Consider the following 23,616-nt stretch of genomic DNA (forward strand, 5'->3'; position numbering starts at 1 on the left):
CAAATTATGCTGGCTACGCTCCATGGTAGCTTCAGCCAGCCAACGAAAGCTGGCTTAGTCTTCTTCAGCCAGGCCAGGAATGCAGATCAGGTGGCCATCTCTGATGTCGGAATGATCCATGATGATAATAGGCTGGCACTGGGCAAGGGCATTTGAGGGGCACAGTAGCAGATGTCTCCAGAATGGGATGCTTGCTAGGTTTCAATGAACATTTTGCAAAAACGATGGATGGCAGAATTTTCAACACGCTGGGGAAATAATTAAATCTTTCCCCTTGACCTGGAGAATGGCTAGTTTAGGGGTTTTAACTTTTTTTTTTTTTTTTGGCCTGCTGTTAGGTTTGCATAATCTTAGCTTGTTATTTAACAAGGATTCACACATTGCATAATGCTTCAGACAGCGGGCAGCCTCAAAGGGTCGGTTCATGATGTCTACAATGTGCTTGACTTACCTGCTGAATTTTACCTTTTGAGTTATTGATTAATCGACAGTAGGTTTCAATGTCAGCAAATAAAACAGGCAAATTTGCCCCCACACTGCGATAAAGGAAGGTGAACTCTCACCAAGCTTTGCTGTGTGTTTGTGGTTGCCAAAACTTTGATTGATTTGGCTAAGCAAAGTGCTTGTTTTTTCTCAATATTATTTAGGGCTACTAAATAAACTTTTTTTTCCCCCTCTGGATGTTTCAAGTTAATGAGGGAGAGACATCGTGGCTTAAAAATGCTGCAAATTAAGTGCTTTTAGCTGGGAACATCTGTTTTTTTTTCATGCATTAAGACCACTGACCAGATTTGCACCTCAAGCCAGAATGAGATTTCTTTTGCTTATCATTTAATATGTTATTTAAAGCCAGTATTTTGTATTTTCAGAGCCCAAAACAAACTGGCAAGGCTCCTTCCAGATGGTGCTGACTTCAAAGAGCAGATTAAGCCGCAGAATGGGCAGTTTTATTTTGGCTTTGCGAACGAGGCAAACCCTGGTCTGGACATCATAGCTGTGCAGGGATGCCACGTTTCGAAGCCAGCTAATCACGGTTCATTTATTCAACTATGATTTAAACATATAAATCCAGACTAAAGCTGGAATAAAGGGGTGTGTATTATACTTCACAATCAATTCTCCACCTGTGGTTTGTTTTTTTGTGGTCTTAAACTGTTCTTACACCCCTTTGTTTTTAATAAGTTGAAATTGAGAATAAACTATTTAAAAAAACTCTACAAGCTTCATTCACACAATACATTACCCAGGTTAGTTGAAACTCCACAAATTTATTTTTTAACAGATTAACAGAGTTGGAAGGGACCTTGTAGGTCATCTAGTCGAACCCCCCCCTCCTCTGTCCAAATAATTTGCAGTTGTTACTTTTGCACAATTCACTTAAGTAAAATTAGAGGACCTGGCTTGAAGTTTTCCCAATCACCACTAAGGGGAAAAAACCCAGAGATGGAAAAAAACACAAACTCTGCTGCCCCCTATCGGTTGGTTGCATTTTCGCAGCCCTCATTTGATTCGTTGGGTCCTTTGGATAACTTAGCGGGTCAGGCAAACGAAACCCATTCATTTATTTTATGGTTCGGTGCGTTGTGTGAATGCATAACACGAGTTCATTCCTCATAACTTCCTTTGTGTACTTTTTTTCCCTTCTCCATTTCTTGCATTAGAGGGCGCTCAAGGCCACGCCATCTCTAGCCTCCATCTCTAGTCTGCCTTCCTCGCGTCTATGCTCATTGCAGAGGGTGGGCCGTTCATGCGGATAGACAAGCGTATCCACCAATCCGTCACTTCCCAAATCATTTCGCTTAGAGGATGCGGTTACACCCGCCTCCACCTTTCCGGTTCTTTTTGGAACGCGCTGAGGGTAGTGGTTCGCGGGAGAGAAAATGTCGCCTTCGGCCGCCGCGTGAAGAGACCTTTAACGGCGCCTCTAAAAACCCAAGATTGGGCACGGCAAAGATTTTGGAGGAGAGGGTGAGAGTCCGGCGGGGACGCCTCGCACCGCCCCGCAAATGGCGACCGTCGCTCAGCAACCGGAAGTGCTGCATTGTCCTCCCCCGCTCGGGGACCGACGCCCCCAGGACCGAGTGGGCGGTCAAAACCGCGGCGCCCCTCCTCCAGAGGCGGGCTTATGCCCCTTTCTCCGCCAATCAGAAGCGAGAGGCGAGGAGTGGCAGGTTAGGCTGTGGTGGCCGAGGTGAGGGCAGCGTTTCACGGCGGGGGGGGGCGGCGTGGAGGCACCCCGAGGAGAGACCCCCTGTCCACAGGAGCCCCTCCCTATTATTGGGCCGGGGGCCTCCTCCCCAGCCCCCTTCCACGCGGGAAGGTCCCTGGACCCCCTCGGGCGAGAACCCCCTTCAAACTCTGCCTGCCCCCAAAAGGTCTTATAGAAGCCCCTTCCCTAATAGTCCCCATAAAAGCCCCCAGGTTATGCCCTTTGTCCTTTGGAGACCCTTCCCCATATATTTTATGGCAGCCTCCCCTTATAAATTCACACGCCTTGACAATAGGAAGCCCCCTCCCCTAATTACAAGGAGCCTCGCCACCTTGAAGCCCCCGCCCCATATATCTGTATAGGGGCATTGAGAGCTTTCTCCCCCCACCTTGCCACCTTAAAGCCCCCTCCCCATATATCTGTATCTGGACATTGAGAGCCCTGTTCCCCTCCCAATAAGTCTTAGGAAGACTGGATTGGTGGTCGCTGGAAGCCCCAGACCCTTTATTTCCTCCTCCTCCTCCCCCCAGCCTTGAATTCAATAATCCCTCTCCCCCTTTTAAAGAGTGTCCCTTTACTTGCTGGGGTCCCCCCCCTTTATATATTTAATTGCAAAATTGATCATCTCTTTTTTCCCCATTTTGTTCTCCTTCTTGGTTTTCTGGCCGGGGGTTCCAGAAACGGGATGGTGGCTTAGGACCGATGGGGATTAATCCAGGCTTGTTTCCCTTGGAGAAGTGGCCTAAAAGCTTCCCTGCTCTTCTGTGAATCCATAGAACATTTATTCCTCTTATTCACCCCACTTTTTTTTTCTTTCTTTCTCACCAGGTCTCTTCGGCTCTGGATTTCCCTCCGTGGTTCCCCCAAACAAGAAGGGCCGAAGTGGGTTGACCGATTTCTCCCGGGCCCACCAGAAAACCCTCCCCCTCCCCAGGAATCCTTCATGGAGGGGCAGTTTCTGCCCACCCCGTCAAAAAAAAATATATTAGAGGATTAGAAAGCCTTTGAAAAGGGAGCCCACCTTCCCACCCAGGTCAAGATTGGCCCGATTTCAGACTCCCAGGCGTTTTCTTTGCCAAATAAAATTGGGGTGTGTGTGTCACTCTCCCCTTTTCCTCCTGGGCCAAACCCACCCATCAGCGGGCAACTGAGTTGTGCCAGTCCAATAACAGCCCCCCAAGTTCCTATCAAAAACCCCGTCTAGGTTTTGCAATTTAGGGTGCCCTCCCCATTTTGAACAGAGTCGGGGGTGGGGGCGTGTTTCCTTTTTCTCTTGCTCCTTTCTGACTCCCATCAGCGAGGAAAACCAGAGGGGACAAAGCCCCACCTTGGAAACATGTTAAAGGGGGCGAGTTGGACGCCTCCTCACCTTTTTCTCATAGAAAAACTCTGGACGAGCCAGCTGGTTCTTCGGAGGGCCTTGTGCTTGTGCATCTAAACTGTGGGTCGGTGGTCCTAGTTACCCTCTCCCACTTCCCCCCCCCCCTTTGGACCTTCCCCCAGAGAAGGCTCAGGGTTACCCCCGCCCCCCTTGGCACAGGGTGAAGTCTAAGGGGATTCGCCATGGCTGGGGCCATCGCCTCCCGCATGAGTTTCAGTTCGCTGAAAAGGAAGCAGCCCAAGACCTTCACCGTTCGGATTATTACCATGGATGCCGAAATGGAATTCAATTGTGAGGTAAATAACCTTTGTGGTTGCTTTTAAAAGCTGTGGGGGGGGCGCAACAACAAATTGGAGGGATTTAGCGCGATACAGCTAAGGGACGCGGTGGCTCAGTGCAGAAGACGCTGAGCTTGTGGGTCAGAAAAGGTCGGCGGTTCGGCCGTTCGAACCCTCAGCGCCCCGTCACGGAGCGAGCTCCCGTTGCTTGTCCCGGCTTCTGCCAACCTAGCAGTTCGAAAGCAGGTTAAAAAAAGGCAAGTAGAAAAATAGGAGAACATTCTTTGGTGGGGAAGGGAACGGCGTTCCACCTGAAGGCAGGACAAGAAGCAAAGGATGGAAACTCGTCAAGGAGAGAAGCAACTTAGAACTAAGGAGAAATTTCCTGACGGAACAATTAACCGGTGGAACAGCTTGCCACCAGAAGTTGTGAATGCTCCATCACTGGAAGTTTTTAAGAAGAGATTGGACAGCCATTTGTCTGAAGTGGTGTAGGGTTAACTGCCTAAGCAGGGGGGTTGGACTAGAAGACCTCCAAGGTCCCTTCCATCTCTGTTATTCTATTCTATTTTTAAGGCCTGCAGTTCTCCGTCAGCATTCCAGGTTCACACAATAACACAAAAACCAGGTTTAAGAGATGCATCCAAACTCATATATATATAATAGCCAACACTCCAGAAAATAAGACTCAAGATCCAGTTGGATCTTGGCAGAACAATGGGCCATATCTAACAAAATGAAATTTAATGTAGAGAAAAGTGTAGAGAAGAGCAACAAAGATGATTAGGGGCCTGGACGCTAAAACATATAAAAAATCTATTCCCGTGATGGCGAACCTGCGTGCCGGAAGTGGCACGACGAGCCATCTTCGCCGGCACGCAAGCCGTAGCCCCAGAGCTGGTCTACTGTGCATGCGTGCCCGCCCCCCGCCCTCCAGCTGATCGTCATGTGCAGGGGGTGGGGCGCGTGAGGAAGACTCATGCGCATGCGCAGAAAGGCATGGGGCACCCGGGAGGGTGCGCGCAGGAGGCCATGCACACATGCGCAAGGGGGCGTGGGGGCCCTGTGTGCATTGCGTTATGGGTGTTGGCGCGCGTCCCTATGGGTGCTTCCTTTGCTTTCTTATTATTATGGTTCTTTGCACAGTCAGCCAGATGTTTACACTGGGTTTGGCATTTTGATTCACCTGTCAAGCCCTTCCCAAGGATCCGGGATGGGCCGCTGGGAATGTTTGACAGTGTTAGAATCATCATCCCTTTATTATTGTTATTGTTATCATCAGGGGTGAGAGTCAAAATTTTTAACAACCGGTTCTGTGGGCGTGGCTTAGGTAGTAGGTGTGGCTTTGGGGGGCCATGTGATTGGGTGGACATGGCTTGGTGGTCATGCTATTGGCTGGGCGTGGCCAACTCAACATCACTCACATCGAGGCACGCATCTCCTCGCCTGGCCTCTCAGGACTGTGGGGATGCTGCAACAGTCGTAAGTGTGAAAAATGGTCATAAGTCACTTTTTTCAGTGCCATTGTAATTTTGAATGGTCGCTCCACACAAGCAAAGTACCAGCAAAGGAGGGGGAAAAAACTCCAGAGAAGTTCCTGAGACAGGAAGTCTAGTCCTGCCAAGAATGTAATAAGGGTTAACGGAGAGGCAGTTTCTGTAAGCAACACCAGAATGTTTCCTTCCTGCCTTCCTTACAGGATTAGACCAGTAATTTCTTCTAACAACCGGTTCTCCTGACTGCTTAGAATGTTAACAACCAGTTCTAGCGAATAGGTGCGAACTGGTAGAATCCCACCCTTGGTTATCATTGAATTTATTTGCTGCCCATCTTGCACTTCCAAAAGAGAGCTACGATAACAATATCTTTATTATTGGTTAACCAGATTCTGTAAACTAATTGAGTTCAATAACGATCTTATTCACTACTATTACCATCTGGCAGCCGGTACAGGATAATAATAAAATCAAGGACAAATAGGCTGAGAATCAGCTGCTATCCCAGGGCAGGAGCTATACTGAATTCTACTGTATATAGTGAGATATGAATGCAATATGAGGGGTTTTTCAATTCAATGTGTGGAGAGTGAAGGATGTGTGTTTGTGTTTATTTTCATGGTCATGATGTGCACTGAAGATGGTGTTTGATTTCGTTGTACGAGGTGCAATATGACAAGAAACTAAACTAAACGAAAAGATAATTCTGATATGTAAGCCTCTTGGGAGACACCACATTGCAACCTTAAATTCCAACATTGCATAAACACCCCTAATTTTTTTTAAAAAACCCCCCCCCCAGTTTCATTTTCTGATCTACCCCTAGCCTTTTTGTATGCTTGTTAACAGAGTGTGACTCTCAGTGTGTTATCCACACTTGCGTATCTCCGCCGTATGTCCCCACGGAACAAGCCGAGTGGTTTTGTTCTGGCGCCTTAAACGCTGTTTACAGTATCTCCTTGGTGGATTAGCAGAAATGGCTTTTAATTAAAAAGTCATTATCGGGTTGTCATGCAGCATAAGAAAATAAAAATAGCTTTTCACGGCCCAGATAACTCGCTCCTTATCTATCTATTTTGACATCTCTTTGTCGCAGAATGAAGTGGGAGGGAATAATATAAATATTTTATTTGCTTGCTTCTCAGCGGCCTCCTGGCAGAGGGAAGGGGAATCAGGGTATGGAATTATCTGCTGTGAACCCTGCATTGGTGACGGGAAGGGCATCCGGCCGATAAACACTCCCCTCCATTCAATTGACCCCCCCTCTCTCCTCCCCCCCACCCCAGATGTAAGGGATTATGGGGTCACTAAAAGACAAACGATAATAGTTGTTTAGGAGTTGCTTTGCCTTAAATTGTAAAACGGGTGTCCAACTTGGGCCACTTTTGAAGGCTTGTGGACTTCAATTCCCAGAATTCCCAACTTAATACTGAATGGGAAAATCTGGGAATGGAAGTTGATGGGAAAATCCAAATACTGATTTAACCAATACAACGATTTCCTTAGCAACAGTGGCAAGAAACGTTGTACAATGGGGCAAGGCGGCTTAACAAATGTTTCGTTTAGCGACATCAACTTTGGGCTCAGTTGTGGTCGTAACTTGAGGACCTCAGTTTTGGTGCATCTTCACTGTCCATATATTCTTCCAATGTCTCCTTCTTCTTCTGCTTCTGCTTTTCCTCCTTTTCCTTCTTCTCCCTTTTCTTCTTCCTTCTCTTCCTCCATCTTTCTTCTTCTTCTTCTTCTCCTTCTCCTCTACCACCATTATTATTATTATTATTATTATTATTATTATTATTATTATTATTATTATTATTATTATTGTTGTTGTTGTTATTGATGTTGTTATTGTTATTATTGTTATTCCTCCTCCTCCTCCTCCTCCTCCTCCTGTACTTGCAATATTCCTCGCCCACCCATTTTCTTTGGTAAATATAGTCTGTCAACATTTCTGCGTGGATCAACAGCATGATTTATTGTCATTATTTTTCTGGGTTTTTTTTAATGCAAAGTTTTCAGTTCTGCCTTTAGTCCAGTCTACTATTCCAGCAGTGAATCTAATAACTGGATTTGCTCCAGTGTTAATTTCCTTGATTATCTTTCCTCTGGTAACTTTGGACTTTTAAGATCTTCACTTTTCCTGGTGTATATATTCACCCTCTAACCTTTCTTCTTGTCTGCTTGGCCTGCTTTCTAATGATTATTTATCAGCTTTTAAAGAATTCACAAGTGTTGTCTTTAATCCTTGCAACGGCTTTAAAAGCTAATCATATTATCCTGCTAGATGAATGAAGAAGATGAGATTAAGAGTGTAGGTTCTCAGGAAATGAATCTGCAGGAGAAGGAAAATCTGAAATGAGCTCCTTTGTAATATTTAACAGCCCACTTTGCTACTAGCAAGCAGAAATATGAATTATTCATTCATCCTCGGTTTCTTTTCGGCTTGCTGATTCCTTGTGTTTTTATTGTCGTTTCTTTGACTGTTCTGAGCCACTCGGAATCGTGGAGAATTGGTTGGCGTCTAACTTTAATAAATTATTTCGGAGTGAATCCTGAACGGGCTAATTGTTTTAGACAATATAGAATTCTTTATTGGCCAAGTGTGATTGGACACACAAGGAATTTGTCTTGGTGCAAATGCTCTCAGTGTACATAAAAGAAAAGATACATTCATCAAGAGTCAAGAATCATCAGGTACAACACTTAATGATAGTCATAGGGTACAATAAGACTAGAATAGAATAGGAATATAGAATAGGAAAATTAGAATAGAATAGAATAGAATAGAATAGAATAGAATAGAATAGAATAGAATAGAATAGAATTATTTATTGGCCAAGTGTGATTGGACACAAAAGGAATTTGTCTTGGTGCAAATGCTCTCAGTGTACATAAAAGAAAAGATACATTCATCAAGAGTCAAGAATCATCAGGTACAACACTTAATGATAGTCATAGGGTACAATAAGACTAGAATAGAATAGGAATATAGAATAGGAAAATTAGAATAGAATAGAATAGAATAGAATAGAATAGAATAGAATAGAATAGAATAGAATAGAATTATTTATTGGCCAAGTGTGATTGGACACAAAAGGAATTTGTCTTGGTGCAAATGCTCTCAGTGTACATAAAAGAAAAGAGTCAAGAATGATAAGATACACTTTATAGGGTACAATAAGTCATAGGGTACAAATAAGCAATAGGAATAAGGTAGAATTCTTTTATTGGCCAAGTGTGATTGGACACACAAGGAATTTGTCTTTGGTGCAAATGCTCTCAGTGTACGTAAAAGAAAAGGTACATTCATCAAGAATCATCAGCTACAACACTTAATAATAGTCATAGGGTACAAATAAGCAATCAAACAGTCAATAAAAATCATTAGGATACAGGCGACAAAGTTACAGTCATACAGTCACAAGCGGGAGGGGATGGGTGATAAGGATTGATGAGAAGATTAATAGTAATAGTAGTGCAGCCTTTGTAAATAGTTAGTGTTGAGGGAATTATTTGTTTAGCAGAGTGATGGTGTTCAGGGAAAAAACTGTCCTTGTGTCTAGTTCTGGTGTGCAGTGCTCTATAGTGTCGTTTTGAGGGAAGGAGTTGAAACAGTTTATGTCCAGGATGTGAGGGGTCTGTAAATATTTTCACAGCCCTCTTTTTGACTCGTGCAGTATACAGGTCCTCAATGGAAGGTAGGTTGGTAGTAATTGTTTTGTCTTCAGTCCTAATTCCTCTCTGGCATCTGTGTCTGTCCTGTTGGGTTGCAGAACCAAACCAGACAGTTCTAGAAGTGCAGATGACGGACTCAATCATTCCTCTGTGGAACTGGATCAGCGGCTCCTCGAAGATGTTGTTCCCTGAATTGTGTTCCAGTACTTCTGATTGTTTTTTTTTTTTTTTGGGGGGGATTGCCTTGGATAAAAATGGCAACGGGCCTACAGAACTCTGTAAAAAAAAAAGTGAATGAATGAAGAGAGACGTTTTCGTTGGGGTGAGTTTTTGCCCTACTGCACGACCTCTTTTGCCACCGTTGTTAAGCAGATCACTACAGCGGATAAGTCAGTAACCCGGGCATTAAGCGAATCTGGCTTCCCCGTTGACTCTGCTTTGTCGGACGGTCACAAAAGACGCACACGCACGGGACAGGGCAATGGTCGTAAATACAAACCAGTTGGCAGGCGTCCAGATTTTGATCACGCGGCCTGCAAAGGTCGTAACTGTGAAAAACGGTCGTAAGTCACAGGTCTCAGCGCCGTTGTGCGTTCGAACCCTAAACGCACCGTTGCCCTCCCGAGTGTTTTTCCTCAGCTCTTCAAAAAAAAAACAACCCACAATTTAGAGCATTAGATTTGGTACAGACTGTTCTTTCGGACGAGTTTTTTCCTGCTTTGCATTTGGTTTACCTCTGATATTTTCCAAGGAGCAGTTAGGACATCGCTTGTGGGAAGGACACTGCGCCCATATAGATTGCGATGTTCCCACACCTGCCAATTGCAAACGAACCGCCTGTTGCAGTGCAATAAATAATGGACACCCTCTTAATAGATTTCCCCCCCCCCTTAGCCCGGCACCCCTCCAATCTTGGATATGCCAGCTCCCCAAATTTCTTCCCTCCCCCCGGAGCTGGCTGGTATTTAAGTACCTGTTCCTGTTTACTTAAAAATATTTATGCACTGATAAATTACAAGAGAGCCCCATTGCATTTTAGCCAAGATCGTAAATCCCACTACCTGCAGAAATATTCGCCGGTGCATCCCTTCTCCTCCTCTAATCAGGGAATTTGTTCACGTATCCTTCCAACAAGCCATGTTACGATAAGACTAATGGAATATGACAAGGCTACCCGTTAAAAGAACATTTGTATTCCTGCCAGGAGTTTTCCGGGGACCGTCCACGTTAGAGAGGAACCACGGGGGGACGACCTCACCTTGTGCCCCTTAGAATAGCGACCCCCCAACCTTCGGAACACCAGGAACCGGTTTCGTGGAGAGTGGTTTTTTTGTAGATGTGGTTTTGCGTGCTACCTGCGTCCCACGGATGGGGCTTTGCTTGTTTGTGCGGCCCGGTTTCTGGCATGCCATAGCCCGGTGGCGGCTAACGGACCGGGGGTTGGGGACCCCTGATCTAGAACGTCTTACAGTCTTGCAGTCCAATTATGGGTCTCCCTCTTCTTTTTCTTTTAATGATCCCCCATAATCCTTTCCGGGTGGAGTCTGGACAACGGGATGAAGCTGAATGGCCGCCTGCCCTTCCTGTTGCCAATGCGGAGTTATATTCGGCAGATATACTCTCACTGTGCCGAGAGAGAGAGAAATACCTGCCTCTACCTGGGATTGAACTCGCCGCCGACTGTGAGGCAAGAGCTCCAATTCTAGGACACCACACCACTCAGTGATGGGTCTTCCTCTAGCGCAGTCTATTTCGGTTGGGGATTATAGCATCAAGAAGGTGTGACCTTCACCCGATCCCCTTTTCTGTATTAGATCTGGAGCCTTGCATTTTAATTCCTGTTTCCTCTACCGGAAAGATATTCCTTCACTGGCAAGTTTCTCCTGCTAAAGAATCGACAGTAACCAGGCAGGCTTGACAGTGGACCGATTCCATCACTGACCACGGGTCGGAATCTTCGCTGGCCGCCGAGCCCATCAAATGCAGGAAGTTCAGCCCGTCTTCATTAAGTCCCTCGGCCCCATTATTCTGTCCTCCATCCGTTCAGGGTGGTGGCAGCAAGACATGAAATCAATATGTGGCTCTCACACGACCGTGATTTACAGTCACCACACTACCTTAAATTGAGAAAGGGAACCTAACCATTTTGTTATTGCCTGTGTCAATTTGTGCTTTATCTTATCAGTGGCTTGGATTTTCCACCCGGACAAACAGGGCAAATTAAAGAAGGACTAAAGTCATTAATTCCACTTAAAAAAGTCCAGAGGGAGGTCTAATCTCTTGATAGAACCCCAGATAGTCAATTGCCTGGGACTTTATTAAAGATTACATTTCTTTCTTGGGGTTGGATGGCAACCAGAATCATGGCTTTAAGCAAGCTAGGAAGGAAAGGAAGGAAGGAAGGAAGGAAGGAAGGAAGGAAGGAAGGAAGGAAGGAAGGAAGGAAGGAAGGAAGGAAGGAAGGAAGGAAGGAGATAAAGAGAAAGATTACAAGGAAGGGAAGGAGGGAGGGAAGGAGAAGGAAGGAAAAAGAATTGAAAGAGAGAAAGAGAAAGATAAGGGAGGGAGGGAAGGAGGAAGGAAGGAAGGAAAAATAACAATAGCACTTACATACAGCTTCACAGTGCTTCTCAGCCTTCTCTAAGTGGTTAACAGAGTCAGCATCTTTCTCCCAACAGTCTGGGTCCTCATTTACTGACCTCGGAAGGATGGAAGGCTGAGTCAGTCTTGATCTGGTCAGGATCGAACTACTGGCACAGTTAGCCTGCAATACTGCATTCTAACTGCTGCACCACCACGGCGCTTGTAAATAACGTTTGCTAAATTTCCCATTAATCTGTTTCGGCCCTGTGAAAATCCGTTTACCTGGTCCTGTGCTTGGTATCAAAATCCGTATGAATGCAAGGGAAGGAGTGAACCAGCATTAGATCTTAGTTTAATTAATTAAATTGCAAAAATAATAATAATAATGGGAGGTTTTTTTAAAAAAGAAACACCAAACTATTGATTTTGCAAAGCTCCAATCTCTCAGTGGCCATTAAATGGGCATTATTCCACGGATGACCAAGCCTTACCAATCCTAGAAATGCCAGTTGGAAGTGTCTGCGGCCCAGTTACAGATGAGGATGGATTCTGGTATTTAGAGACGAGTTGGGCATACAGTTTGTGCTCGAATTATAACCCATTTGTTTAGGGACTGCTTGGGCTCAGTTGCGGTCATAAGTCAAGGAATATGACTTACTATGACTACGAAGAGAGCATGTAAGATGATGAAGGACCTAGACACGAGGACCTGGGAAGAACGGTTGCAGGAAGTGGGGATGGCCAATTCTAGAGAAAAGAAGGACCAAGGGTGACATGAGAGCAGTCTTTCCAATATTTTGAGGGGCTGCCCCAGAGAGGAAGGAGTCAAGCTATTTTCCAAAGCACCAGAAGGCAGGAAAAGAAGCAACGGATGGAAACTGATCAAGGAGAGAAGCAACCTGGAATTAAGGAGCAACTTCCTCACAGGGAGGACAATTAACCAGGGGAACAGCTTGCCACCAGAAGTTGTGGGCGCACCATCCCTGGAGGTTGTTAGGAAGAGACTGGACAGCCCCTTGTCTGGAATTAGGGTCTCCTTCTTGAACAGAAAGAAAACAACAATAGCACTTACATACAGCTTCACGGTGCTTCACAGCCTTCTCTAAGTGGTTAACAGAGTCAGCATCTTTCTCCCAACAGTCTGGGTCCTCATTTACTGACCTCAGAAGGATGGAAGGCTGAGTCAGTCTTGATCTGGTCAGGATCGAACTGCTGGCACAGTTAGCCTGCAATACTGCATCCTGACTGCTGCACCACCACGGCGCTTGCAGATAACGTTTGCTAAATTTCCCATTAATCTGTTAGACTAGAAGACCTTCAAAATCCCTTCCAGCTCTGTTCCTGCTGTCTTTGAAAGCTTGAAGCAAACACCCAAGCAGGCTTCCCTGTTTGTTTTTTTTCTCTCTCTCTCTCCCACCCACCCCGCTTTTCTTGTTTCCCGAGAACTGCAGCATTTTAATGATTTCCCCAACTTCATTAGAGGCTTTGCACCAGGTTACATAAGGCTCCACTTCATTTGTAGTCCGTGGCTGGGCTTGAATTCCGTCGAGGGAGGGTGGGAGGGAAGGAAGGAAGGAAAGAGGGAGGGGGGGGAGATCCTTGCCCTCCTTCCTAGCAAAGCACAGCTGGAGTTTGAAAACAACGATTCCTCTGGGCACCCGGTCTGCATCTGTGGACGCGACGCCTTTTCTCTGCCTGCGTTTCCTACCAGCCTCCCTTTAGCAAAGGATGACTTATCCGCGGCCTGCCTCTTACCCTTCAACCGCCTCTTCGTTTGTCAACCTTTCCCTTCGGAGCCTGGACAGAAGATGCGGAGAGAGAGAGAAACCACGGCGCTCTCGCCGTCTTTCTAACCCGAACGCGAGCCGAGGGAACGAAACGAAGCCCGTTTGCAAAAAACAGATTATTTCTCTCTCTCTCTCTCTTTTTTTTTTGGCGTCCACCGTGCCAATTAGGTTCACCACAGTGAGCCTTAATTGTGGTTTGTTTAGTAAGCCGCCCTCGGCAGGATTAGCATGTCACATTAAGTCCATTTCCTCCACCCCCCCCAAACCGATTTTTATTACTGTTTAGCCACGCGAAGTGTGGACTCAGCCTTCGGTGCTGCAATCACAACAGGCAGGTTGTGTACAAACCTCTTTGCCGTCCCCTTTTGCACAATTCTTCATCTGATTACAGGAGAGATGCAGAGAAAGGCATTTGGTAGATATGGTGGTCCCGGATTGATGGGGATGGCGTGCTCTGGTGGATAACAGACTAAAAGAGTTGGAAGGGGCCTGGGAGGTCGTCTAGTCCAACCCCTCGCTCAAGCAGGAGACCCTATTCGAGCGCCGTGGTGGAGCAGTGGCTAGAGTGCAGTCCTGCAGGGTTATTTCTGCTGACTGCCGGCTGCCTGCAGTTTGGCAGTTCGAATCTCACCGGGCTCAAGGTTTGACTCAGCCTTCCATCCTTCCGAGGTCGTTAAAACGAGGACCCAAATCGTTGGGAGCGATATGCGGAATCTGTAAACCGCTTAGAAAGGGCTATAAAAGCACTGTGAAGCGGTACCTAAGTCTTAAGTGCTATTAAGAGTTGTGGTGGTTAGAATGAAGAACTGCAGGCAATTCTGCCCACTGTCAGCAGTTCGATCCTGACCAGCTCAAGGTTGACTCAGCCTTCCCTCCTTCCAAGGTGGGTAAAATGAGGACCCAGATTGTTGGGGGGCAAGAGGCTGACTCTGTAAACCACTCAGAGAGGGCTGTAAAAGCTCTGTGAAGCGGTATATAAATCTAAATGCTATTGCTATTCTGGATAGACATCCAAACCTCCAGGAATGGAGCACCCACAACTTCTGGAGAGAAAGCCCTTCACTGGTTAATTCTTCTCACTGTCAGGCAGTTTCACCTTAGTTCTAACTTGGTTTTCTCCTCGATTAGTTTCCATTTGTTGCTTCTTCTCCGGCCTTCAGGTGCTTTGGAATAGATTGACTCCCCCCTCTTCTTTATGTCCCACCCCCTTAAATATGGGAAGACTCCTGTCACCCCTGATCCTTCTCTTCATTTCACTAGAGTCATACGCAGTTCCAGCAACCATTCTTTTATATATGTTTAGCCTCCGGTCCCCTAAGCATCTTCATTGCTCTTCTCGGCACTCTTTCCAGAGTCTCAACATCTTTCCTGCAAGTTCCTCTTTGCATGTGAGAACGCTCTTGAACCCCATTGTTCTGTCCCTCTTCTAACCCATCAGGAAGGTCTCAGATCAGGATTTAAACCCGTGACTTTATTGCTCCTTGAATTACTGCAGAGTCGGAATTTAGAGCCGAGATTTCTGGTTGTTGTAGTTGTTGTTGTTGTTGTTGTTGTTGTTGTTGTTGTTGTTGTTCTTCTTCTTCTTCTTCTTCTTCTTCTTCTTCTTCTTCTTCTTCTTCTTCTTCTTCTTCTTCTTCTTCTTCTCCTCCTCCTCCTCCTCCTCCTCCTCCTCCTCCTCTTCCTCTTCCTCTTCCTCTCCTCCTCCTCCTCCTCCTCCTCCTTCCTCTTCTTCCCCTCCTCCTCCTTTCTCTTCTTCCTCTCCTCCTTCCTCTCTCCTCCTCCTCCTCCTCCTCCTCCTCCTCCTCCTCTCCTCCTCCTCCTCCTCCTCCTCCTCCTCCTCTCCTCCTCTCCTCTCCTCCTCCTCCTCCTCCTCCTCCTCCTCCTCCTCCTCCTCCTCCTCCTCCTCCTCCTCCTCCTCCTCCTCCTCCTCCCTCTTCTTCCCCTCCTCCTCCTTCCTCTTCTTCCTCTTCTCCCCCCCCTCCTCTTCCTGAGACTTTTTTATTTTGATGGATTCGATTGGATTCATTTGCTGTCCATCTCGACTCTGGGAAACCTGGATTCTTTGGCCTTGTGTGTTCTTTTTGCGCCGGGGGTGGTGGTGGTGGTGGTGAAAACCAAAAGGCGTGTGTGTTTGAGAGGGGGGAGATGTGAGACAGGCATTCTCTCTTTGCCATTGTGTAGCCCGAAGTCATCGCAAGGGGGCGGTGTGTGATAACAGCTGCTGGGCATTGAATAACACCGAAGCAACAACTGGCTTAAAATCACCTTTCAGGATGAATATTGATGCTCTGCAGGTGATCCTATTGAAGAGGTTGGTGGGGTGGGGGCAACTGTGATGCCAAAGTCAAGGAATCTCGCCTGGTTTCCAAGCGCTTGGACTTCTGCCTTCTCTGCTTCTGTGCAATTGTGCCCCTTCCGCTCCCCACCCCTTCCTAAGCAGCATTTTGTGTCCTGCCTCCCTCTGGAGCAGGGGTCTTCAAATTGGACAGCTTAAAGACTTGTGGACTTCAACTCCCAGAATCCCTCCTCCTCCAGTCATGTCAGCTCAGGAATTCTGAGAGTTGAAGTCCACAAGTCTTAAACTTGCCAAGTTTGAAGACCCTTGATCTATTCTATCTTTCTGTCTCTCTCCCTCTATCTATCTCCCTCTCTTTCTCTCTCTCTAGTCTACCTCTCTTTCTCTATCTATCCCAGGGGTCTTCAAACTGGACAGCTTTAAGACTGGACTTCAACTCCCAAAATTCCTCCTCCAGTCATGTCAGCTCAGGAATTCTGAGAGTTGAAGTCCACAAGTCTTAAACTTGCCAAGTTTGAAGACCCTTGATCTGTTCTATCTATCTGTCTCTCTCCCTCTATCTCTCTCCCTCTCTTTCTCTCTATCTAGTCTACCTCTCTTTCTCTATCTATCTATCCCAGGGGTCTTCAAACTGGACAGCTTTAAGACTGGACTTCAACTCCCAAAATTCCTCCTCCAGTCATGTCAGCTCAGGAATTCTGAGAGTTGAAGTCCACAAGTCTTAAACTTGGCCAAGTTTGAAAAGCCCCTTGCTCTGGAGGACTCTGTGCCTTTAGCAGAAATCTTGGCTTCCTTGATCCTTTAGAATGAACCAGGTGCCAGCGTTCCAATTAAACCTCCCATTCTTATTCAGCACTCAGAAGCAAAGTTCATCCAAGTAAGAATTTATTGAAGAAGTCATATTGGCACATCTGGGAAAACCCGAATCGGAGAGCTCTGGGTTTTCCTTTCCCAAAGGAGAAATCCAAGTTCCATCCCCTGCACCCATCAGTCCATCACATGGCCCAATTAACCATCGTCCCAGCTGGAGACATTCCTCCAGACACTCCTCTCCAGGTGCAGGGCAACTTGTCCTTGACTCTCTGAGAAAGAGTTGTTGTATCTAATCTTCTTTATGAAACCCTCCCTCCCAAATTCCCAGGCACTACATGTGGCAGCCTCAGAGCTTCTAAGAAAAATATGGCTTCCAAGTTCACGTTAAGCATTCAGAAACATTGGGTACCACCATACCTAAGGTCATATATCTGTAAATTACTTCTCCACCTTGGACATGTCTTGTTTTGCCTTCTGGTTCTTTTTGGTCGGGCAGAAGACAAGAGACAAAAGCACCAGAAGGCAAGACAAGGTACAATGGATGGAAACTCATCCAGGTGAGAAGCAACCTGGAATTAAGGAGAAACATCTTATCAGTGAGGACAATTAACTAATGGAGCAGCTTCCCTTCAGAAGTTGTGGGTGCTCCATCACTGGAGGTTTTCAAGAAGAAACTGGACACCCAACTGTCTGAAGTGGTATGGGGTCTCCTGTTGAGCCTAGGGTTGGACTAGAAGACCTCCAAGGTCCCTTCTGAATCTGTTATTCTATGTTCTTTGTATCTAGTACGTAGGTTGTAGGAGCTCAGTTGTGAGGAAAAGCAGTAGCTTGCTGAGTTTTCCTGTCTTTCTCTGTACTTCCATGGCATTTCTTTTATGCTTTTATTCACAAAATCATTGCAGCATCCTCACGGTCAATAATCCTGATTTCCAGGGCTCCCTTGCCATCTTCCCCACAAGGAAAGCCAGTGGGGAAACCAGCGGGAAGTCGGAAGTCACTCCCACTCTTATTTTCCAGCCCATGTTCATTCTGTTTCTCTGTCTTGCTCATTAAATATTGACTTCTTGTTGAAGTAAGTCATGTGGTTTTTCTCGGTACTTGTCAGATTTAGTGTTTGTTCGTATCTTTTGGGATGAATTACTGACAAGTACCGAGGTAACTATTGTATCTCATAATACCTCAGCATCTCTTGAGAAACCTAATGGTATGAGAATCCCACAAGATATCGTTTTTTTTTTAATTTAAACATTTGGAATTCTTGGTAGGTGGGGGTTCTTAAAAAACAAATTGGAAACTCTCTATTGTCCCTTCAGAGGAGATGGTCATTAAAAAAAGTTCACGAGTGTGCAAAAGCCTAACCGAATTACTAAAAAAACAAAAACAAAGATAGTGCATACTACAAAGTTTGGAACTGTTGGTACGAATGGTTAAAGAAAAAGCAACATTTGACAACTGAACAAGTTATGAAACTATGAAGGACGTGCGTTTAATCATAAAGTATTCTGTGAAATTAAAACATTAAAAGAACGAGGAAGGTATTGTAGCAAGGTAGATCATGTCAATGTTATGGGGTAAAAGAAAAAAAAAGAAAAGAAAAATGTAACCAATGCTCAATACCTTCTGCAAAATGTATATATGTATATATATTTGTTTTCTTAAGTTTTCGTGGGTACTTACATGTATGGCATTCAGCTTTGTTCGGGTATTTTCCCACGTCATTGTAGTTGTGCTTTTAAAGTTGTAGCAACGTTTTGGCAGAATCTCATCTGCCATCATCATTCCTCATAGGTTTTGATCTGGCTGTTTATTTCCTCCCCGTAGAGGTTTGATATTTGTTTTCTTAAGTTTTCGCGGGTACTTACATGTATGGCATTCAGCTTTGTTCGGGTATTTTCCCACGTCATTGTAGTTGTGCTTTTAAAGTTGTAGCAACGTTTCGGCAGAATCTCATCTGCCATCATCATTTTCCTCATAGGTTTTATTTTATTCCTCATAGGTATATATATTTGTTTATATGTTTGTTTCTTTTTAAATGTTTTAAATATATGAAACTTAAACTTTATTTTATTTAAAAAAAAAAAGAATAAAAGGCTAGTAGCCAAGTTAAAAAGTTATTTGCTCTACTTTAGCATAGATCATCTTACACATTTATGGAATTTTCTCATACTAGATTAAACTATGAAACCATTTAAATCACACACACACACACAAATCCCAACTGGGGCGGAAGCAGAACAAACTGAAGGCAACTTGGTTCCTAACTTTGTTTCTTGGTGCAGGTGAAATGGAAAGGAAAGGACCTCTTCGACCTGGTGTGTAGGACATTGGGACTCCGTGAAACATGGTTCTTTGGGCTGCAGTACATGATGAAGGACACGATAGCCTGGCTCAAAACGGACAAGAAGGTAAGGGATGTGCCCTTTCAAAGCGCAAATGTCTAGAACAGGGGCCTCCAACCTTGGCAAGACTTGTGGACTTCAACTCCCAGGATTTCCCCACCAACAAGTCCACCAGCCTTGTAAGTTGCCAGGCTGGGAGACCCCTGCCTTAGATCCTGACGGAGATCGGCTGGTTTCAGAAGAGCAAGGAAACGGGGCAGCCCCCAGGAAGGTGGAATGGATTGTGTCAGACCTGCCCCAACTTGGTCCCTTAGCAAAGAAAGACCCTCGACTCCCATTTGTAGCGAAAGCTCTACTTTTACTAAAAGTAGATTATGGTATAGCAAAGCCAGAAGAACAAGGTTGGACACCCCTGGTCTAGAAGAAAGATAAGACTCATTGCACCAAGTGGGTTCTCCAACTTGATTTGGTCCAGAGGTGGGCCTTCATCAGAGATACATTTGTAAGGTGCCATGTGAGTGATGACTGGAGGGTGAAGAAGCTTCTTGGATGAGAAGCGAAATGTCTTCAAAGAAAAGCCAAGAAAGTCCAGTTATCTCTTGAAAAAAAGCACTTTGGGGACAACCATGGAGGACTAAGAATCCCCATAGACATTCTCTTTAATAATAATAATAATACAGCCTACCTAATTTAAGAACTTACCAATTTCCCCACCTCGAAACGACAAAGAATTGTACCGTCCATTTTTAACCTACCCTAACCATGAAAGTCTTTTCCAAGGGTTGATTTGGATTAAAAAAAAAACAGTTTTGTGCAGCTTACTTGGAGGACAAGCGAATACACGGTCTCACCTTAGTCTGTTTTCAAGCTGCCAAAATTGGGTAACCTTTGATCCTCAATGCATTAATGTTAGGATAAGGCCTTCAATGTCTCTTCCTCTAATTGGACACGTCTGCACAGACTAATGAGACTCTCCAGCAGCTGCTGGAACACCTGCTGAAGGTGACAATGTGCTCCATGGTCACTGCCAGCATCTTGTGGCTTTCTCATCCAGCTGCCGTTCCCTAATTAGTAAAGACCCTGGGAGCATCTTTGGGAGCATCTGAAAATAACAAGTTTTAACATAAGACCAAAGGAAAAAAAAGTGCAATGGTTGCCAGGACCGTTTTTGATCGAGGTGGGTCGGGCGAATTTTATTTTTATTTATTTCGAACATTTATATAGCCGCCTGCTCACTCAGTGTGACCTTAGGTGGCTTACGAACTACAAAAACACAGTACAGGTAAGACTTCAAACTTGACAGCTTTTAAGACTTGTGGACTTCAGCTCCCAGAATTCTTCCTCCTCCTCCTCCAGTCATGTTAGCTCAGGAATTCTGGGAGTTGAAGTCCACAAGTCTTAAACTTGGCCAAGTTTGAAGACCCTTGTGCTACAGGCTTACTTCTTTCTTGATGAGGGGATTGTGATTTTAAGCCATGGTTTATTATATCCTGCGAGCCCTGCCAACTGCGGTTTGTTCCCTAAACCATGCCTTCTTAAACCAACCTAGACGAAGAGTAATAAAAGAGAAATTCTGCAAAGATTTGGAGCGTTTCATCGGAGTGTTTCATCCTTCTGCAGGTGCTGGACCATGATGTCCCAAAGGAGGAACCAGTTACTTTTTACTTCCTGGCTAAGTTTTACCCAGAGAATGCAGAAGAAGAGCTGGTCCAGGAAATCACCCAGCACCTATTCTTCCTACAGGTAAGGCCTTTTTATAAGGGGCAGTGTGATACCTGCCCAGCCTCCGGAGAGGCATTTTCAGATTGTAAAATCCGAAGGTCTCGCTTAGCGATGGAAATTCTGCTCTCAGTTGTGGTTGTGTAAAAGTTGGGAGGGGAGGTGACCTCTAGACAAAATGTTCCATGCACCCTATGTTGGGGATGCAAATCCCACAGCCGCTGCTGGTGGGAGGAAGCAAAATGGGAGCCACGGTTTCATCCCTGCGCAGAGAAAAGTATACGCAGTTTTCATATTCGTACGTCGTGCACAGTCCGACAAGCTGGAAAAATAAGGGAGTGAAATCTTTACATAGCCACAAACTTCTTCGGTTTAATAAGGGGCACATAACACTGTCTCAGTGTTATCTGAGGTTAAGAAATAGATGCAAGCCAAGCTTAATTGGAGCTTAGAACAAAATTATTAACATTCTGGGCTCCCTGTTCCTTCAGTCATACAGTATGTTCCTGCCAGGATATTGCAAACTTTCTTGTATTAAAAAGAAAAAAAACCAATTAAAATGGTGTTTAAAAAAGAATAGAGCCAGCCAAAACAAACTTGGTTATTCCTTTCCGAGAGGTGCGTTATGCATTTCTAAAGAGCTCTTAAGAATGTATTAAATCTTTTAATTTACATATGTATTAGAAAGTACAGCAGATCGAGTTTCAGACCCCTGTTGTAGGAAGAAGAAGAAGAAAAAAAAATCTGTTCTCTATTCATGGCGGAGAGAATAAAATGAGATTGATGATCATGTTAAGCCATGTCTGAGCAGAGATGGCTAAAAGATTAGTGAAATAAAAGTAGAATCGATTTGGAACAGGGAGCACCAAACACAACTTGGGTTGCACCACCTTTTAAAATCTTGCTTTTAAAATGGGTGCTGGGATGAAAATTTTGATTAGGCACGACGTATCTGCTCATATTTTATGCCATTTCAACAAAGCTGCAAAACCTCTTTGGAAATTCTGATTTGGGGGAACTTGAATGTTCTCCCCAAACATTCCTGTTGCATCCTTGGTTCTGCAACTGACATTTCTTTAAAAAAAAAATTGGGGAGCTTTGTATATTCCATAATAAGTCCCTCAAGTGTTCAGTGAAGGCTTGGTAATTATATGTACATTCAGGATGGCAGCTTAAGAATTATAATTGGTAATTAACCGGCTGGTTGGAAGCTGCTTCTTCACCGTCTTGGCATTTCATTGTTGCCTCGTTCAGGTGAAGAAACAGATCTTGGATGAGAAGATCTACTGTCCTCCGGAAGCTTCTGTCCTTCTAGCATCCTACGCTGTGCAAGCCAAGGTAAGGCCTGGTTCATAAATGAAGCACATTCCTGGATCTGATCCTAGAATCTAGAAAACGGATATAATGTGAGGATTTCATTCCCTGTACGAAATAATGGCTTGTTCTGAGGTCCTTGTTTACATTTCACCTTTAGAACAACCAAGTAAGGTTGTGTCCAATCTTTGTAACTTTTAATACCTGTGGACTTTGTTAGGAATCTGTCCACCAATTAGTTGGGTTGGCAATATATAAACCAACAATGTATGTTTGTAGCTTTAAGACAAAGTTGCTGCATTGATTTGTACTATGTTCCGATTGGTTGATTGTATTGTGAATTGCCATAAGAGGGAGCTAGAGATCATCGCCACTAGGAGATGGTGAGTTCTAGTCCTCCCCTTAGCATGAAAGCCACCTGGGTGACTTTGGGGCAATCACTAGGAGACAGTGAGTTCTAGTCCCCCCTTAGCATGAATTCTGACTGGCAGACTTTGGGCCAATCACCAAGCATCTGGGAGTTCTAGTCCTGTCTTATGCATGAAAACCATCTGGGTGACTTTGGGCCAATCACCAGGAGATGGTGAATTCTAGTTCCCCCCTTAGCATGCAATCTGGCTGGGAGACTTTGGGCCAATCACCAAGTGTCTGGGAGTTCTAGTCCTGTCTTATGCATGAAAACCATCTGGGTGACTTTGGGCCAATCACCAGGAGATGGTGAATTCTAGTTCCCCCCTTAGCATGAATTCTGACTGGCAGACTTTGGGCCAATCACCAAGCATCTGGGAGTTCTAGTCCTGTCTTATGCATGAAAACCATCTGGGTGACTTTGGGCCAATCACCAGGAGATGGTGAATTCTAGTTCCCCCCTTAGCATGAAATCTGGCTGGGAGACTTTGGGCCAATCACCAAGTGTCTGGGAGTTCTAGTCCCACCTTATTCATGAAAGCTGTCTGGGTGACATTTTATGCCAAATGTATAAATTAATTCAAGGCGGAGAACATATCCAACACCTTCCTCCTATTTTCCCTACAACAGCAACTGCAATCTTGTGTGGTGGGTTGGGCTGAGGGAGGGCAACTGGCCCAAAATTTACCCAGCTGTTTTTCATGCCTAAGGTAGGACTAGAACTTGGCCTAGGCAGGCTCAGGAATTTTTGGAGTCTGCAGGTCATAAAGGGGCCCATAGTTACCCACCTCTGCTCTAGAACTTCGCTTTTCGGTCTCAAACAGCTTTAAGGTGTGTGGACTTCTAACTCCCAGAATTCCCCAGGGGGAGCCACATCTGCATTTGTTTGGGGAGGGGGAATAATAATAAACTTGGCTTTTGGTAGGTGGGTCACTGCAGGACATGGAGGCTTGTTTTAAACAGCTAAGATCCAGATAGCACCATTCCTTTGTATTCACTTCTTGGGGGAGGGGTGGTGGTTGCCGTCCTGTTCCATTCTTGGGGTCTCGTGGCCTGAATTCTTAATTCTTAATGGTTTCACTGGCTCTCTGAAGAGTATTGGTCTTCGATGATGGATTGTACGAGCGCAGGCAAATAATGATTCGGTACTACTCTGTAACCCAATTTAGGTAAAAGAGCTTTTGGCAGCCAGACAGGTGGCTGTCTGAGATGCTTCCGGCGGCCCCTCTAAATCTTGCCATCAGTGAAAGACCTTCCAACAACAGACAAGTTCATTAAGCAGAATCCGCCGCAGGAAAGGATGGAGGCTTGCCCTCCA

At 45.2% G+C, this 23,616-nt stretch overlaps 1 protein-coding gene across 4 annotated transcripts in view; it reads left to right on the top strand.

The window, feature by feature from the left end:
• The first annotated feature begins 2,128 nt into the window (after positions 1-2,128).
• The window catches only part of NF2 (NF2, moesin-ezrin-radixin like (MERLIN) tumor suppressor), a 63,369-nt gene continuing 41,881 nt past the window's right edge, over positions 2,129-23,616 (top strand). For all 4 annotated transcript variants that reach the window (XM_087942675.1, XM_087942677.1, XM_087942678.1 and 1 more), the window contains exons 1-5: positions 2,129-2,191; positions 3,038-3,886; positions 18,798-18,923; positions 20,478-20,600; positions 21,831-21,914. In XM_087942675.1, the coding sequence (XP_087798801.1) occupies positions 3,773-3,886; positions 18,798-18,923; positions 20,478-20,600; positions 21,831-21,914 (447 nt within the window). In that variant the 5' untranslated portion in view covers positions 2,129-2,191; positions 3,038-3,772. The remainder of the gene's footprint in view (positions 2,192-3,037; positions 3,887-18,797; positions 18,924-20,477; positions 20,601-21,830; positions 21,915-23,616) is intronic.

Source organism: Notechis scutatus, chromosome 13, assembly GCF_049901735.1.
Source record: "Notechis scutatus isolate UNSWTSFEM ecotype Mainland chromosome 13, rNotScu1.2, whole genome shotgun sequence".
Lineage (NCBI taxonomy): Eukaryota > Metazoa > Chordata > Lepidosauria > Squamata > Elapidae > Notechis > Notechis scutatus.